Here is a 15,506-nt window from a genome sequence, read left to right as displayed (position 1 = left end):
ATTCTATGATTTTACATATCAGAACAAATAATCGTAGGTCATTAGCCGGTCTTAAAATTACCTGTGTCCTAAATGACATATTACACCGTGTCATTATTTATTTAACAAAAAGGTGAAGCCATGTGTGACAAACTAAGTACACACTATGATTTAATTGCTTGTAGAACCACCTTTAGCAGTAATAACTTGTAGTAATTTTCTAAATGACTTTCAGTCTCTTATCATTGTGGAGGAATTTTGGCCCATTCTTCTTTACAACGTTGCTTCAGTTCATTGAGGTTTGTGGGCATCTGTTTATGCACAGCTCTCTTAAGGTCCCGCCACAGCATTTCAGTTGGTAGATTTACTGGTGTCCTTGGCATCATTGTCCTGTTGCATGCACGTTCTGACCTTGGGGGGAATTTGGTCACGCTTGTAGATAAATTAATCAAAGACATTTGATTAGCAGAGCCTGATTTACCCTCTTATACTACTTAACCTCTTAAATCTTATGAAAGCATTAAGGGTGCACTTATTTGTCACACATGGCGTCTCCACTTTGGCCTAGTTTTTGTTAAGTTCAAGTTCAAGACCTTTATTTGTCCCCGAGGGGCGATTAGTTTCGCTGCAGTAGCCAAATAGATTAACATGCAGTACACAACAACATCAACATCAATTCAAATACAGGGTCAGACAGATGAAAATAAAAATAACAACCACAACATTTAACATTTAAGTTCAAGTATGTCTTATGTGCTGACATTACCTATTCTTTACAAGGTTAAGCAGAGAGATCGCAGAGGTTACAAAGGAGAATTTAAATCTGTTTGTTTTGGCTGGTTGCTGACTGAAGCGAGAACCAGAAGGCAGCACCTTAAATTCTACATACAAGGGATGAGAACGATCAGACATGATAGATTCTGCCTTTTTAAGTACATGTCTTTTTAAGTACATGTCAGGTTAAATAAACCCTGACACGGTCTAATATGTTATGTGTTGTTGTTAATCTGAAGTTGTATTTACCTAATTTTAAAACCTGCCAAGGGCCAGATAATTTTTTTTATTACGTCCCGATATGTACAATCATAGAATTCAAATGGGTGTACTTTCTTTTCCACCTGACTGTATATACATACATCCAATAGTAATTACCCAAGTTTAGTCCAATTATTCCAAGTTAAATTTGACATCCCTAAAATAAAATCACATTTTACAACACATTTTTCTGTACTGTACTTTTATCAATTCTATCTGCCAGCATTATTATTGGTCTGATCACAGAATAAACTGTCCATCTACAGCTTCATGAAAACCTTGCATTCACTTTAGTTTGGTGTGAACCACAGAGGTTCGTTCCTGGAATAATTTTTTATCCAAGACCTAAATGGACAAATTTAGTCACTTTGTGTGTCAGCTGATAATTGTGTATTTTCCCAGGATATTTCAAGAACGTGTGCTTTCTGTAATGTCCCAAGATACTGCTATATTTATTCTCTGTATTGTAGGTGCTGTCTGATAAAGAAGACTCTTTAAGGAAATCTCATCTGAAAAAGGTTTCTGTTTTAGCGAGAGCTCTTAATGAGAATTAAGCTGTTGATATTAAATTGACTACAGTAATAGCCTTTAATCAATTTGACAAAGTTACAGATACTGTTGTTGTTCTTTTTCTCAAATCATTTGGCCACATCCAAATGTATTTATGCAGTATAACACTTTTATATCTACATTTGCAAGCCATAAGCAATTTTTATTTGAGTATATATAATTTAGAATGTATACATATGTATACATATTCCTCACAAATTAAATTATTGGCTCAATGAACATAAGTTTCATTTTGGTATTACACATTCTAAATTTATCAACCAAAAGGTAATGCTTTTCCTTTTTATGAAATACATGTTTGCATGTCACCCACAAAAGTGACCTTTACTTTAAACCACAACTAACCATTTTCAATTCTATTTTCAGGGTAAGTGTTAAAGTTTTCCCTACTGTCAATGCGACTCCCAAGTGTGTGAAAGATCCTGATGGCCAGCTGCTTTCCTACTCTGCCTTTCAAGAGCTCATCTCCTCATCCACTTTTGGGGGAAATGATCTACATCCGTACACAGCAAAACAATGTGTTCATTTTGTCACATTATATAGCCAATATTGCACATTTTATAGAAACATGCCTGAATATTAATAAATGGTGAATTTTAAAATGACTTGTTTAGTTTCAATTCATTTTTACGTAGCATTTTGATATATTGATAAAAATGTAGTGGTTAGTTTTTGTTGTTTTTTTACTGAAGGAAAATTCAAGGTTATTTTTCTGTGGTAACTGACAGCATGCCACAAATGTTGATGAAGCTTAACTTGTATTGAATTTGGAACATTAAATACAGTGACATGCACAGTTAATAACACACTGTCAATCTTCAAGCTTAAAACCCTTCAAGATAATTATATCATGTCTTCCTACAAGGAGCTTTAACAGGAAAACTAGTCTATTCAGAGGAAGTCTTCTGAGGCTTTGGCATGCCTTTCTTTGTGGGTTTGCATCTCTTGAAGCTATTTGGACTATTGCATTTTGGTGACGTACTCGAATGAACATTACGATCATGAACAAGGGCTTCAGTCTTCTTTAATTTGACCGCACCAGAGTGTGGCTTCTTAGGTAAAGCTGGTGGTTGCTGAAATCTAATCCACACCTTCCCAGCATTTGGCGAGGGATGATTACGATGCATAGACTTTAAATGAGAGCTTGAAGAAAGTGTGAGTTTTGTTAATTCTTTTAAAATTGAATTACTGCCTTTAGTCCTCAAGTGTTCTGCCTGAGAACAAGGGCTTTCCACCTGTCTCGGACGATTATCGCTTCGTACCAAAGCAGTTGCGGGACGAGATCTGACTGCCTTTCCTTGTTCTTTCTGTATAGTCGCAGTCTGAAGTTTCTCCATCTTTATCATGCGTGCCGCCATAGCTGCAAGACAAGGGTCGGTTAAACAAACGTTGTGCTGGCTCTCCAAATCATCCGCTCTGGATAGCAACTGACTAAAGTCAAGATCTTTGAGGGGAAATGGGAGAAACTCAGGATACACTTGCTCTCCTTCTCCAGTCTCTCTAGATTCTAGATCTCTATCAAATGAGTCCGGCCTCAGGTCCAATTCTGCTGGAGTTTCCCATTTTAGTACAGGGATATTGTCTTTCTCTTGATCAGAGAGGTCACGGTTTTCAGACTCAACTGACACCTGACTAGAGGGCTGTTTTGACGCATTTGCTTCAAAAGGTTCATTATTGCAACTCCTACAGTGGGAATCGCTGATTGTCTTGATCTCATCTGGTCCTTCGTCCCTTGACGAAACAATGCAGCTGACCTGTATGGGGTGAATTTCCAGTGCTGGTCTGGTTTCTACCTCAGAAATGTGTTCTTGTGTGTCCCAGTGGATTGGAGGCTGAAGACCAAGCCTCTGCCATCTCTGTGACAGCATACTTAACTGTGTTTTATGATGTTGCTTCAAGCTGAAGAAAATAATTTGTACAAAAGTAAATATAAAATAAATATTTCTCTAGATGCCATTTAACCTCTTCAATTGATATCCAAGCATTGTCACATGGAGTATCAGTTCCAGGTTGGCAAAATGTGAGAAGTCTAGTGTTGCAGCATGAAACAAAGCAACATTCAGTTCAACAAAAGGTTAAGATTCTTGGCAAACCTCTGTGCCAAGTCCTGATCTACATTTCTAATATATTCATTTTACTTAGACCTAGATTTCAAACGCAAAGTGTTAAACATATCTGTAGGTAATAGAGAATCTATAGCATTTAATACTACCACTGCCAGGGTAATTACTAATTACTGAATTAATTAATTTTTCAAAACACTCAGATGAGTATATCTGGCTGGCAATACCAGATGGGTCAGTAAGAAGTCAGTATCTACTTACACCTGGGATGATTTTGTTTGGCTGCAACAGGTGGTTGGTTCCTGTGCCATACAGGCTTTAGAAATGCAGGCTGCTAAAGATACCTGCAGAATACAATTTGTGATTTTTCATTGAAATATACAATGGTTTAAAGAGGAAATGAAGCAGTCAGTCAAGTTAAAGCTTTTAAAAAGGTAAACTATGTAACTTTTTTGTTCAAAATGTACTACATTTAAATAGTCAATACACATTCGTTGCATCTTCCAAAACATGCTTTTGTCCTACCCTGATACACTATCTATCCAGAGAGCCAAAAGTTACATAGTGTACTTTTAAGTATTTACATACAAATGATTTACAAATTTTTACTTCACTTTTATTAAGCATTTTTTAACAAGTTGGTCTCGAGTTAAATTTTAATGGATGGCAAACATCACACTAACTATCCACATCTTCCACTAAAGCATGACAACCATAAAGTGTCGAGACATTTTTTGTTATTCATTTTGAACAATATTTCTATTCTTTCATAATTTAAAATGAAACAACTGCTTTTTTGTGAAATATTCTTGAAATGTATGCTTTTATTTATTATTATTTTATTTATTTTTGTTAAAAGAAATGCCACTTGGTTTGCTACCTGTTTTTTTTACGCAACGACATTCAGCCATTTTTAAGTGTCCAAATATTTTAAATACATTTTGGAGCCACTGTAAAGGCATAATCTAAATTTTTTTTTACATATTTTTTATTTTTTCAATTATTCAAAAATGATATAAACAGGATAATACTCATGTTACACTGGCAGCTCATGTAACTTCATAAGCAGCAGAAACACTATCATGATACCTGTTGTGCGTTCACTACCACAGACATGTGCAGACTTTCCAGTTGATGTACTAACAGTAATGTAGACGTCCTGTGAACACAGAATATTCAGACAAGAGTGTCAATAGAAAAAGGATATGTCATCTAAAGTTACCTCTCTGGACACCGTAGTAATATGTGATATGAAAATATTTACCTTGCAGAGATATTTGTTTATTAATAATTAAAGCCTTTTTTTTTTGGTAGTGAAGTTTCTTTAAAACAAAAACAGGACATTTGCAACCCTCCAATTGATGACTGAAACGATATAGGCTCCACAAAGGTTTTGTTTCTTTTGGGTCCATTATAAGAATAGCTAAACTCCTTACCTTATCTTACTCTTCCGACGAAGAGGCACAGATAAGACAAGTTGTCCAGATAAAACATCCCTTCAAGTCTGCAGTGCAACTATGAAATGTGTATCGTAGACGTGCACTCACCTCCAAGTAGAGCTGTGCGATCTTCCGGAAACCTGCACTGGACCCGCAGGTTACACTAAAATCAAATGATACAAATTCACTGGACAAGTAAAGATAGTCCTCTAGTCAGTTATGCTCCACGAAGAAACCATTCAAACTTTGGATTTGAAGATAATTTTTCTAGATAATTTTCAAGAAACCAGAAAGTACCCCACTGATACTTTCGGAACGCTTAGCAGGTAAATCATGATGTCACGCCAATATTTGCATACTGAAATGTGATAGGTTTTTATGTCTTCTTTTATTTACATATTACATTGAGATCATTGTTTCCTCATTTACATCTATTTAACTTTATTTTTTAATATCCTCCTGGGACACAGAAATCCTTCTGGGACCCTTATTTTCCTCTGTAGTGGATATTATATTTTAGTGAATTTCTCTGACACCATACATGTCACAGTTATGAGGTAAAGAGCTAGTAAAGAGCACATTTAGGGCTTTTCAGAAATATCAAATGCTTGGAAGTTTCAATGTGAAAACTGCTTCTCCTTGTTCTTTAAAAGTAACTGAAATTAATTTAGTGATCAAATCTAACACTCTTGTGGAAATATGATAATATTTGGTAATTATCATTTAAATCTGATTAATTTTCGGAATAAATCAACATCTCAGTAAAATGTGATGGGGTTTTTAATTAAAATATGACTTTCTGTTATGAAACAGGACATCGATTTCATAAATGTCCACTGTAAAGGACACCAGGACTTAAATAATGTTTATCAGGTTTTTTTTTGGAGACATTAAGACATAAGAAACAATAAAAAAATGTATTTAAATAGGCTATTCCTATGAAATATTAGATATTATTACTCAAGACACATTTACAATAGTCATACTTTTTTACAATACAGATTGTTTCAAAGCAGCTTTACAGAGATAACAGGAAAATAATGCAAAAGAGTTTGGTTACAGAAGAAAATAGCGTCACAGTCCAGCTTAAGTAAGTTCAGTGATGTTTTATTTTTGTTTTAAAAAAAAAGTTATTAATTTAGTTTAGGCCTAGGTCTAAGCTATTATATATATACGTATATAGCCGCTCTGGAGTAAACCGTGATGTCATTGTCCAGCTCAGTTCAGTTCTTGTATATTAGTGCATGGCAATGCAGGCAGATCAATATTATTGTTGAATATTAAGTTAAATGTTAAAAGTAATGTCCCCAACTAAGCAAGCCAAGCCAATGGCAACAAAGGCGGAAAAAGGCGACAGTGGCAAGGAACCAAAACTCCATCAGGTGTCAGAGAAAAAAAACCTTGGGAGAACCCAGGATCAGTCGGGGGTCCAGTCTCCTCTGGCCAATGAACGGACAGTGTATGATTATGATTCAGGCAGCATATTGGTCAGAAGTCAGATTGGTTTGGACGGGTTTATTGAGGATCAGTGCCGATGGCTGTCATGTCGATGAGAGTCTAGTTGACACAATCTCTTTTGACACTTCAGTGATACGTTGTGGTCGTGTCTACCATCTGGTCTGGATACAGCCCGGATCCTGCTGACTATATCATGCGTTGTGGTCGTGTCTAAGTGCAGGTCCTCCATCTGGTCTGCATACGGCCTAGATCCAGCTGATTACAGTAAACCTCGGAATAAGCAGAAAGATTAACATTAGCGTAGATACCATTCTTCTCATGATGTAACGAGTACATCGGGTGTTATAAGAAGTGTTCCCGGTTCCAGCTGAGCTAATTTGTGCAGCCTAATAATCATTTAACTGATTTGAATAATAGGAATGTATGATTTCCATTACACGAGAGTAGATGTTAAAACTTCATGCTGATTTATAATTTTCTATGTGTATGCCAGGTTAAAGAAATGTGTTTTTAGTCTAGATTTAAACTGACAGAGTGTGTCTGCTTTCTGGACGATGTTAGGAAAACTAACATCTGGACGATGTTAGGAAAACAGAGTTTAGGTGCTAAATAGGAAAAGGATCTACCCCCAGCAGTTGATTCTTATATTCTAGATATTATAAACTGGCCAGTGTTTTGAGATCGCAATAGACATGAAGGACTATAATGCGTTAAGAGCTCACTCAAGTACTGGGGAGGTAAACCATTTAGTACTTTGTAAGTAATCAGCAATATTTTAAAATTGATATGATGTTTAATAGGGAGCCAATGCAGTGTTGACAGAACCGGGCTAATACGGTCGAACTTCCTGGTTCTAGTAAGAACTCAGCTGTGGTTTGTTTATTATGTGTGCAGGGCAACCACCCATAAGATCATTACAATAATCTAGCCTTGAGGTCATGAAGGCATGAACTAACTGTTCCGTATTTTTCATTGAAAGCATATGTCGTAATTCAGATATATTTTTAAGCTTCCATCTGTTTTACAGATGCTAGAAACGTGGCTTTCAAATGAGAGATTGGTATCAAAGAGCACACCCAGGTTCCTAACCGACGACAAAGACTTGACAGAGGAGCCATCAATTGTTAGACAGTATTCTAGGTTAGTACGTGCGGAGGTTTTTGGTGCAATCATTAGAAATGTATTTTTTTCAGAATTAAGTAATAAGAAATTACTAGTCATCCAAATTTTTATATCAGCTATGCATTTCGTTAATTTCTTGAATTGGCAAGTTTCGTCGGGGCACGAAAATATATAGAGCTGAGTATCATCAGCATAACAGTGAAAACTAATCCCATGCTTCCTAATGATATCTCCCAAGGGTAGCATGTACAGAGTGAACAGCAACGGTCCTAGTACTGAGCCTTGTGGTACTCCATACTGAACCTGTGATCGATAAGACATCTCTTAATTTACTACTACAAACTGATAACGGTCAGATAAGTATGATTTAAACCATGCTAATGCAATTCCTCTAATGCCAACTTCATTTTCAAGTCTATTTAAAAGAATGTTGTGGTCATTGGTATCAAATGCAGCACTCAGGTCAAGTAAAACTAATAGACAGATACAACCACAATCGGATGATAAAAGCAAATCATTTGTGACTCTGATGAGAGCTGTCTCAGTGCTATGGTACGGTCTAAATCCTGACTGTAAATCCTTGAAGATACCATTTCTTTCTAAAAAGGAATATAGTTGTGAGGATACTGCTTTTTCTAGTATCTTTGACAAAAAGGGTAGATTTGAGATCATCCTGTAATTCACTAATTCTCTAGGATCCAGTTGCATTTTTTTAATGAGAGGTTTAATAATAGCCAGCTTAAAAGTTTTCGGTACATATCCTAGTGACAAAGATGAATTAATGATATCAAGAAGAGCCTCTATGACCTCTGGAAGCATTTCTTCTTTTTATTAAGAAATAGAAAATAAATATCAGTACCACAGAATTATGATAAACCTCAAAGTGTGAGGGAATTAATTTAAAATTCTGTATCTCGAGTTATATTCCTTTGTTTACTATTTAATTATTTTTAAATTAATGTTTATAAAACTTGTTAAAACTGTAGTTTTAAAATAGTGTTGTTCAAACTCAAAGTATTATTTCCCGTGATTGAATTCCTGTGTGTGGCCACCAGGGGTCGTTATAAACACCCTAGATGCTGATTAAATATATCCAGGTCCAATGATTATGCCATTAAATAGTCAGCTCAAAAGGCCTACCTGGTTGCACACAGGCCACCCTAATTAAAGAACGCAGATGAACGCTGGTGTATAAAAAAAACATTTATTTCGCAATAGTTCAATAATATAAACAGTTAAATAGACAACCATGTAATACCCTATGGCAAGGAAGTTCTCTCTACCATCACTAGCGCGTTCAAGCGTGGTAAAGTCAATAGCCATAATCTCTAGGGGTCTAGAAGCAAGCAGACTGCCCATAAAGGTTCTCACCTTTGGCTGTACAGCTTTGGCGGCCAGTCACCTAGTACACTCTTGACACTAACATTCAATATCTTAATGCTTAAAGGGCCAGTAACAGCGTTGACATACAAGAGTGGTAGTGCGTTCCACTCCTTAATGACCATGGTAACGGAGATTATTAAGTACTTCACTTCTCGTTCTCAGCCCCTGCGGTAACAGCAGCTGCAACACTTCCTCTACCCCCAGGGACATGAGTCCGACGATACAAGACTCCCTGCTGTTCTTGAATTCTACTCCACTGGCGAACCATTTCCAAAACTGCTGGAGGCAGTTTATTAAATCCACGTTTTGTGGCTTTTAGTCCACTTATTTAGTATTAGCTTTATCATTTGTGTGCTAATCCTAAACACTACTGCCAGAAACCCATAAACTCAAGATGACGACACAGGATATAGGCCTATATTTAAATTAAATTGCCCTTTTTAACTTTAATTTAAACATCTTTTCCAAGATAGAAAAAATTTTCATGTCCAATAGGGGGAGTCATACAGACAAAAAACGATAATCTGATCAAAATATTTAAATAAACAATAATAGAATTTTAAATTGGCTATGCCACAATGTGCATGTAGTCTCGTGTTTATAGTTTTTGTTATATGTGTTTATATATTTTTTAATGATATATTTAACCTCAGATTTATTGTTGATTGACAGCCAGCGCCCGTCACATCACTTTGGAGAGAACATACGTTGGTTGGCTTCTCCGCCACTTCCTGTCGTAAACTCAGCAGAGACAGAGGTGTGCTTGTGTGGTTATTTGACCCTGTCTGCACTTCACTAATATATTTGAGAGCAGAGAAAACAGAACATTTTGATCCTGAGCATGTACTGCAATGATTCCTTTTTTAATCATAATAAAAAAAGCCTACACTTCATATGACTAGCCTATATTTTATTCAACAATGTTTTTTTTGTTTTGTTTTTTATTAGTAGACATGGTAGAGAATTTTTTGTTTGTTTTTTAAATTTAAGTTACAGAAGAACCCCTTTTGAATCAGTTTTCATTTTAATAAGCAGATAGGCCTATGTGGAAATGTATGTGATTTTCTGTGCCCCATCCTGTAGGTCTGTTGAATTCAAGGTACTTTTTGAGTGCATTGTGTGTTGATTTTTGAAATGCTTGGGTAAGGTGTGTGTGTGCAAGCACGTGTCTGTTTTCTAGTGAGTGTATCTGTCTCCCCACAAGACCACATTGAGTAAACCAGACAGACAGTGTACGTCACAGTCCCAACGGTTTGCGCCAAAGTACGCACTTGTGGCAATCTGCCAGATTCGAGTATCACAAATAAAACATCATAGATACTCTCATGTCTATATTAATAGAAGTATGCTTGTGTGCAAACATTGTACCTTGGCCTTGTCACTGAGGCAGTACCCTCAAAGTTACATTTTAGTACCTTATATTTACCCACAAAATGTGCATTTTGTGGAAACTGCCCCAGTGATAAGCTGTTCTGGCCCTGAAGTTAAAAACAAAAATCTATTTTTTTTCTGATGGTGTAGTTTCCCAATGATATCAGTGTATGATGTTGAAAATGTGTGTTTATGCATAATGTGTTTGTATAAGAGAAAGGGAATAAGACTACAATAAAAAAGTATGTATATCAGGTTTATTGACATTTTGTATTTAATACTGTTTGAAATTTTACAAAATAAGCAGCAAATATTTATACACATTATGTTTGGTGTGAAATGAAAACAATACAGATATAAAACCCTGACTGTACAAAACTGGCTTAAATCATGAAAACTTTCACAGTCATACTTTTGCAGCTATTAAAATACAAAAAAATAGCATTATAACATTTTTTTTTTAGAAAAGAAATTCAGTGCTCAAACCCCGACAAATCATGTTGTTACACAACATTTGATAAACTGAAAAAATTAATGCTGAACAATAGATGGAAAATATTGTAACCGCCCATTGTTAAATGGGCAAATCAGTCCTTGCCGCAACACTGTTTATACTGTTCATACAGTACACAATTATTTGACCAGGATTTGACTTTCATATAAATGGCCCAGTCAAACAGAGAACTCTTGTTATGCAATATTCAAAGTTGCAGCCATCTCATTGTGGTGAGCAGGTTACTTCAGCCCTCCACCAGACAGGCATGCAAGAGCTCTTGTGGAACCTTGAACTTCTGTTTTGAAAATCAGATGCCAAGCACCTGCAGCAAAACAGAAGCTTTTGCTAAGCAAGCCTCATTGACAGTGATCTGACCCTGTTCACAATGACAGCGCATTGGTGGTGTCTGTGTCCGACATAACAGATGGGCGGGCATGGCTTTCCAACAACAACTTGGAGTTTTTCAGGGTTGGACAACAGCCAAAGTTTTGGAAAATTCGAATCACATCTTTTCGGAAACGCACTCCAACGAAGGCGTAAAGGAACGGGTTTAGGCAGCTATGCATGTAAGCGAGGCTCTTCAGAACTTGGCCAGCGATGTCAAAGCGCTGGACCTCTTCGCAGTTTGTAATTGTCGTATTGGCTGCCTGAGTGGCTTCCAAGACCAACATCCCATTGTACGGGAGCTGAGAGATAACAAACACCGCCACAACTGCCATGATGACCCGCAGGGCCTTGTGCTTCTGGAAGTTTCTCGTCTTGAGCAAGGTGCGGATGATGTTGGTATAGCAGAAGATCATCACTATGAGAGGGATGCAGAAGCCCATGCAGATCTGGAGAACCAGGACCAGTATTTTAGTGCGGTTGTTTTCATTGTTCCAGTAGACCATGGTGCAAAATTTATTGCCCTCGTCATCTTCTTTCGAACTGGCAAAGAGAAACTCTGGAATGGACAACAAGGCCGCCAGGATCCAGACTAACACACAAATGAGCTTGCTGTACAAGAGACGAACCCTCTTGGAGTTTTGCGCCTTGGTAGTCTGGACAATCACAATGTAGCGGTCGACACTGATGCAGGTAAGTAGAAACATGCTGCTGAAGAAGTTGATTTTGTAAATGGCAGAGACGATTTTGCAGAGAGCCAAGCCAAAGGTCCAGCCGTAGATGGAATCGGCGGCCCAGAAGGGCAGAGTGCAGAGGAAGAACATATCTGCCAGAGCCAGGTTCAGTAGATAAACGTCCGTCATTGCCTTCAAGCGGTTTGCGAAGTGTGTGTATATCCAGACCACCAGAAAGTTGCCAAAGGCTCCCAGAATGACAATTATCCAATAGAAAGCAGGTTCATAGTAGCTTCGAAACTGTCTCACTGCCGATCTGTCACACACTGACCCATCCTCATAATCACCCATAGTTGTGGAAGATTCTTCAAAATCCTGTGAAATATAGCAAAGCATGTGTCTTACTTAGCTTTTAGTTTATTAACCCCGATAATGTGTATTTAAACAATACTTTGTTGATGTTAAAGTTGCAGACAAACATCAGTCATAATTTTTTGTCTATTTTACTGAGATGATGTAAAGCACATTGGTCAACATGTGTTGTTTTAATAGTGCTATACAAATAAAAGTGACATTGACATAATGAGACAGAGTTGTCAGCATGCACTTAATGTAAATATTCAGATATCACTTACATATTCTGACGTCATATTCTCAGTGAATGCCGTCACAAGCTCGGTTATGTTCATCGTTGATCTCTGTTCTTAAATAAGTAAAAAAAATATATATTTTATTTAAATATAAAAAAACTCATTAACAAAGATTCACTTATATTTCACTTAAGTACACTAAATATTATATTCACAAATATCCACAACCAAAAAAAGAGTGCATATCATTATTAATCAGTCTTTTGAATTTGGTCTGTTTATGAAATTAAGCATTAGCAATCTGTTCCTTTACATACTCTAAAAACTCAATTGATGTATAGGTAGTACTTACTTTACTATCTTGGAGAAAAAAGGGACTAGTAATAGAGATGAGCTGTTGTCTGCTGATGAGCTGCTGATCACTATGATCACTTTCACGTTGTTTTTGGCGCCGTCTGGAAAACGTCTGTTTTGCAGAAGCTTTTAAGGTCTGAGGTTTAACCACAGTGACGCATGTACTCTTTTCACACTTTTTTTTTCCCTCTCTTAGAGTCACCTCCAAACACAACAGCAAGGTTTGAAATGTTTATTTATGAGCCCATTTTATACAACATTAAAGAGAAAACTAATTTGTTTTTATTTTATCATTTTTGGACATGGCTCAAAAAACATAATTAGTTTTAGATTGGCTGCAGTTGTTTACTCACAGTGTGTGAAAATGCTCCCCAATATCACTACTCCATCATGCAGTGTTATCTGTGGTGCAACATAATGTGTTTTACAGTCATGCTACTCAACAAAAAAAAGATAAATGGCACCACTACCAACACCCCCTAACCAACTTTTCTGACTGTGAATGAAGAGCAAATGCCTTGCCTTATGCTTGCCATATGTATACTGGACATCCAGGAAAGAATGTTGACACTTCGGATCAATCATTTCTATTATTATATATCTTGATTCATAAAAAATTTTTAGGAGGATTTTGCCTACACTGAACTCTTGTTTTCAAGTCACTTGAGTAACACTGGTATTGTCACGATGGCCATGAAATAAATAAATAAAACAAGGAAGCACCTGGAACTGTATCATCTTCCCTTTTTCACTGTTTTCTAGTTTGTTACTGTGTTCAGTCACATTGACATGACATGAGAGGATCCAGATTTTTATCAGCACAAGCAAAACACTAATCATCCACTAGCTGATGAATTAGAGCAATAGCATACACAGCAACTTCTTTACCAACAATTTACGCAATACAGATGATACATCAACACTTCTAATCCTGGGCATCGATAACGTTTAAAGTTTTATCATAAATAAGCTTTCATTTGAATTTTTTTACATGCCATCATTGCATGTATGGTTCCTTACTCAAGTGTGAATCTTCGTGCCCCAGACATCCTGTTTATCGTTAAAACTGTCACCCCAGACACTTATTACATTTATTTTTTTATGCACTATTATGCCATATCCTGTTTCAAAGGACAAATTTCCTCTTTCTTACACGTCAGCCGCTACTGCACGTTCACCCTTGGAGTAAATATAAATATAAAAATTTTATTTCATATAACAGTGCAAGTTAATAAACAACTGTGATGCTTAGCATAGATAGTTTTTAGGTCATGCTGTTGGACGGCTTCTCAAAATAAGTAATTTTGGGTTATCTTGGATCTGTTATCGCCATTGCTGAATGCAATACTGATTGCTCAATTTACAAACTCATCTTATCGCTCGTTTACAGACATGATTGACAATGGCAAGATCAAAAACATGTTCTGTGTTGGTATAAACTATTTCTGTCCGAAAATGTGTTGGATATATTCATTTATAATGCAAACAACACTCTCAGAATTTTTTTTTACAAATTATACTTTCAGCTTGTCACTGGGGCAGTACCATTAAAAGGACAACTTTGTATCTTATTTAGCACATTTAAGGTAATAATATGCACCTTTTAGGGGTAAAAAAAAAAGGTACAAAGATGTCCTTTTATGGGGGCTACCCCACTTACAAGCTGTTGTACCCCTAAAGGTAAAATGTTGCTAGAGATTTTGAGAGAGAAGATGTAGGCTACGTCACAAAAGCAAGAGGTGATAGGCTAATTATACCCAGTGGCCTCCATAAGTGGCATTTACACACGCCAACCATAAACTGTTCCTCTTTCTTTGCAGTTTCCTGTGACCAGGTCAAACAAAAAACACATGCACTTTTAATCTGAGTTTTAGGCCTTCCTCAAACTGTGGTTTGAGCCCTGGTTAAAAAAAACTAGCATGTGAAGGTAGCATATGATTAATGTTAGACTGTCTCCAAAACCCTTTCAATGTTAACACTGTTAAGAAAGAGCTAACTTTTACAGATTCCTTATCTGTAGGTTATTTCACTAAACTGAGGACTGTTATGAAGTGACCAGTCGCAAGTGTAATAGCAAAAAGCTGATGCAATGCACCTCTTGCTTTAAATCAGTGCAAACTGACGTGAAAGTCAGTTGATTTAGGTGGTGGCCCTCCTGGTACGTCAGTTTGCATGACAAATGTGCATAACCTAGCAACTGTTCTGGCACTTAGAGATGAGGGCAAATGTCATTTAGTACCTTGTACTACTGAGAACATTCTGCGGTGAACATTTGCACGACATGCTAAGACCACAAGGTTATAGAGGAACAAAGCACAGATAATGCATCTCATACACCTCCACAAAACCGTTACTCTGAGTGTGGAGGGTTTATTAATTCACTTTGCAGAAACCAAAAAATGCTTTTTAATACTATTATGCTATGAGGCTAGAAAGATTGCAGGTTGTTAACTGGACGCTAATCCGTAGCTGCAATGCTTGTTTAGTTTTAGTCACTCACTATTTTTTTTAACTCTCTGCTCTAGGCTTAGTTGAGGTGCACATCTATTTGGGTTTGTTTGTTTGAGTGCCAATGTTTCCATTATACC

The 15,506-nt window shown here is 36.7% G+C and overlaps 2 protein-coding genes and 1 long non-coding RNA gene across 4 annotated transcripts; 1 reads left to right on the top strand and 2 right to left on the bottom strand.

Annotated features, from left to right (window-relative positions):
- The first annotated feature begins 342 nt into the window (after positions 1-342).
- On the top strand, positions 343-2,186 carry LOC143739184 (uncharacterized). The gene is made up of 2 exons (XR_013204143.1): positions 343-552; positions 939-2,186. It is a non-coding gene; the product is annotated as an uncharacterized LOC143739184 (long non-coding RNA).
- Positions 2,187-2,221: 35 nt separating this feature from the next.
- On the bottom strand, positions 2,222-5,381 carry LOC143739164 (uncharacterized). Of its 2 annotated transcripts, none has more exons than XM_077231385.1 (4): positions 5,195-5,381; positions 4,737-4,806; positions 3,909-3,991; positions 2,222-3,483 (listed from the first exon to the last, which is right to left on the bottom strand). In XM_077231385.1, the coding sequence occupies exons 2-4, from the start codon at positions 4,761-4,763 to the stop codon at positions 2,472-2,474; spliced, it is 1,122 nt and encodes a 373-aa protein (XP_077087500.1). In that variant the 5' UTR covers positions 4,764-4,806; positions 5,195-5,381; the 3' UTR covers positions 2,222-2,471. The 2 variants fall into 2 exon arrangements, with proteins under 2 accessions (XP_077087500.1, XP_077087509.1); XM_077231394.1 differs by lacking the exon at positions 5,195-5,381 and adding an exon at positions 4,912-4,953.
- A 5,282-nt stretch (positions 5,382-10,663) lies between these two features.
- ccr9a (chemokine (C-C motif) receptor 9a) lies at positions 10,664-13,056 on the bottom strand. The gene is made up of 3 exons (XM_077231088.1): positions 12,917-13,056; positions 12,610-12,677; positions 10,664-12,349 (listed from the first exon to the last, which is right to left on the bottom strand). The coding sequence occupies exons 2-3, from the start codon at positions 12,661-12,663 to the stop codon at positions 11,297-11,299; spliced, it is 1,107 nt and encodes a 368-aa protein (XP_077087203.1). The 5' UTR covers positions 12,664-12,677; positions 12,917-13,056; the 3' UTR covers positions 10,664-11,296.
- Positions 13,057-15,506: the final 2,450 nt, after the last annotated feature.

This window comes from Siphateles boraxobius, unplaced genomic scaffold (assembly GCF_051911475.1).
Source record: "Siphateles boraxobius isolate OS27281-9 unplaced genomic scaffold, OSU_SipBor_1 1, whole genome shotgun sequence".
In the NCBI taxonomy this organism is placed as follows: Eukaryota; Metazoa; Chordata; class Actinopteri; order Cypriniformes; family Leuciscidae; genus Siphateles; species Siphateles boraxobius.
Note: the sequence above shows the minus strand (reverse complement) of the source record. Positions and strands in the feature narration are given on the sequence as shown.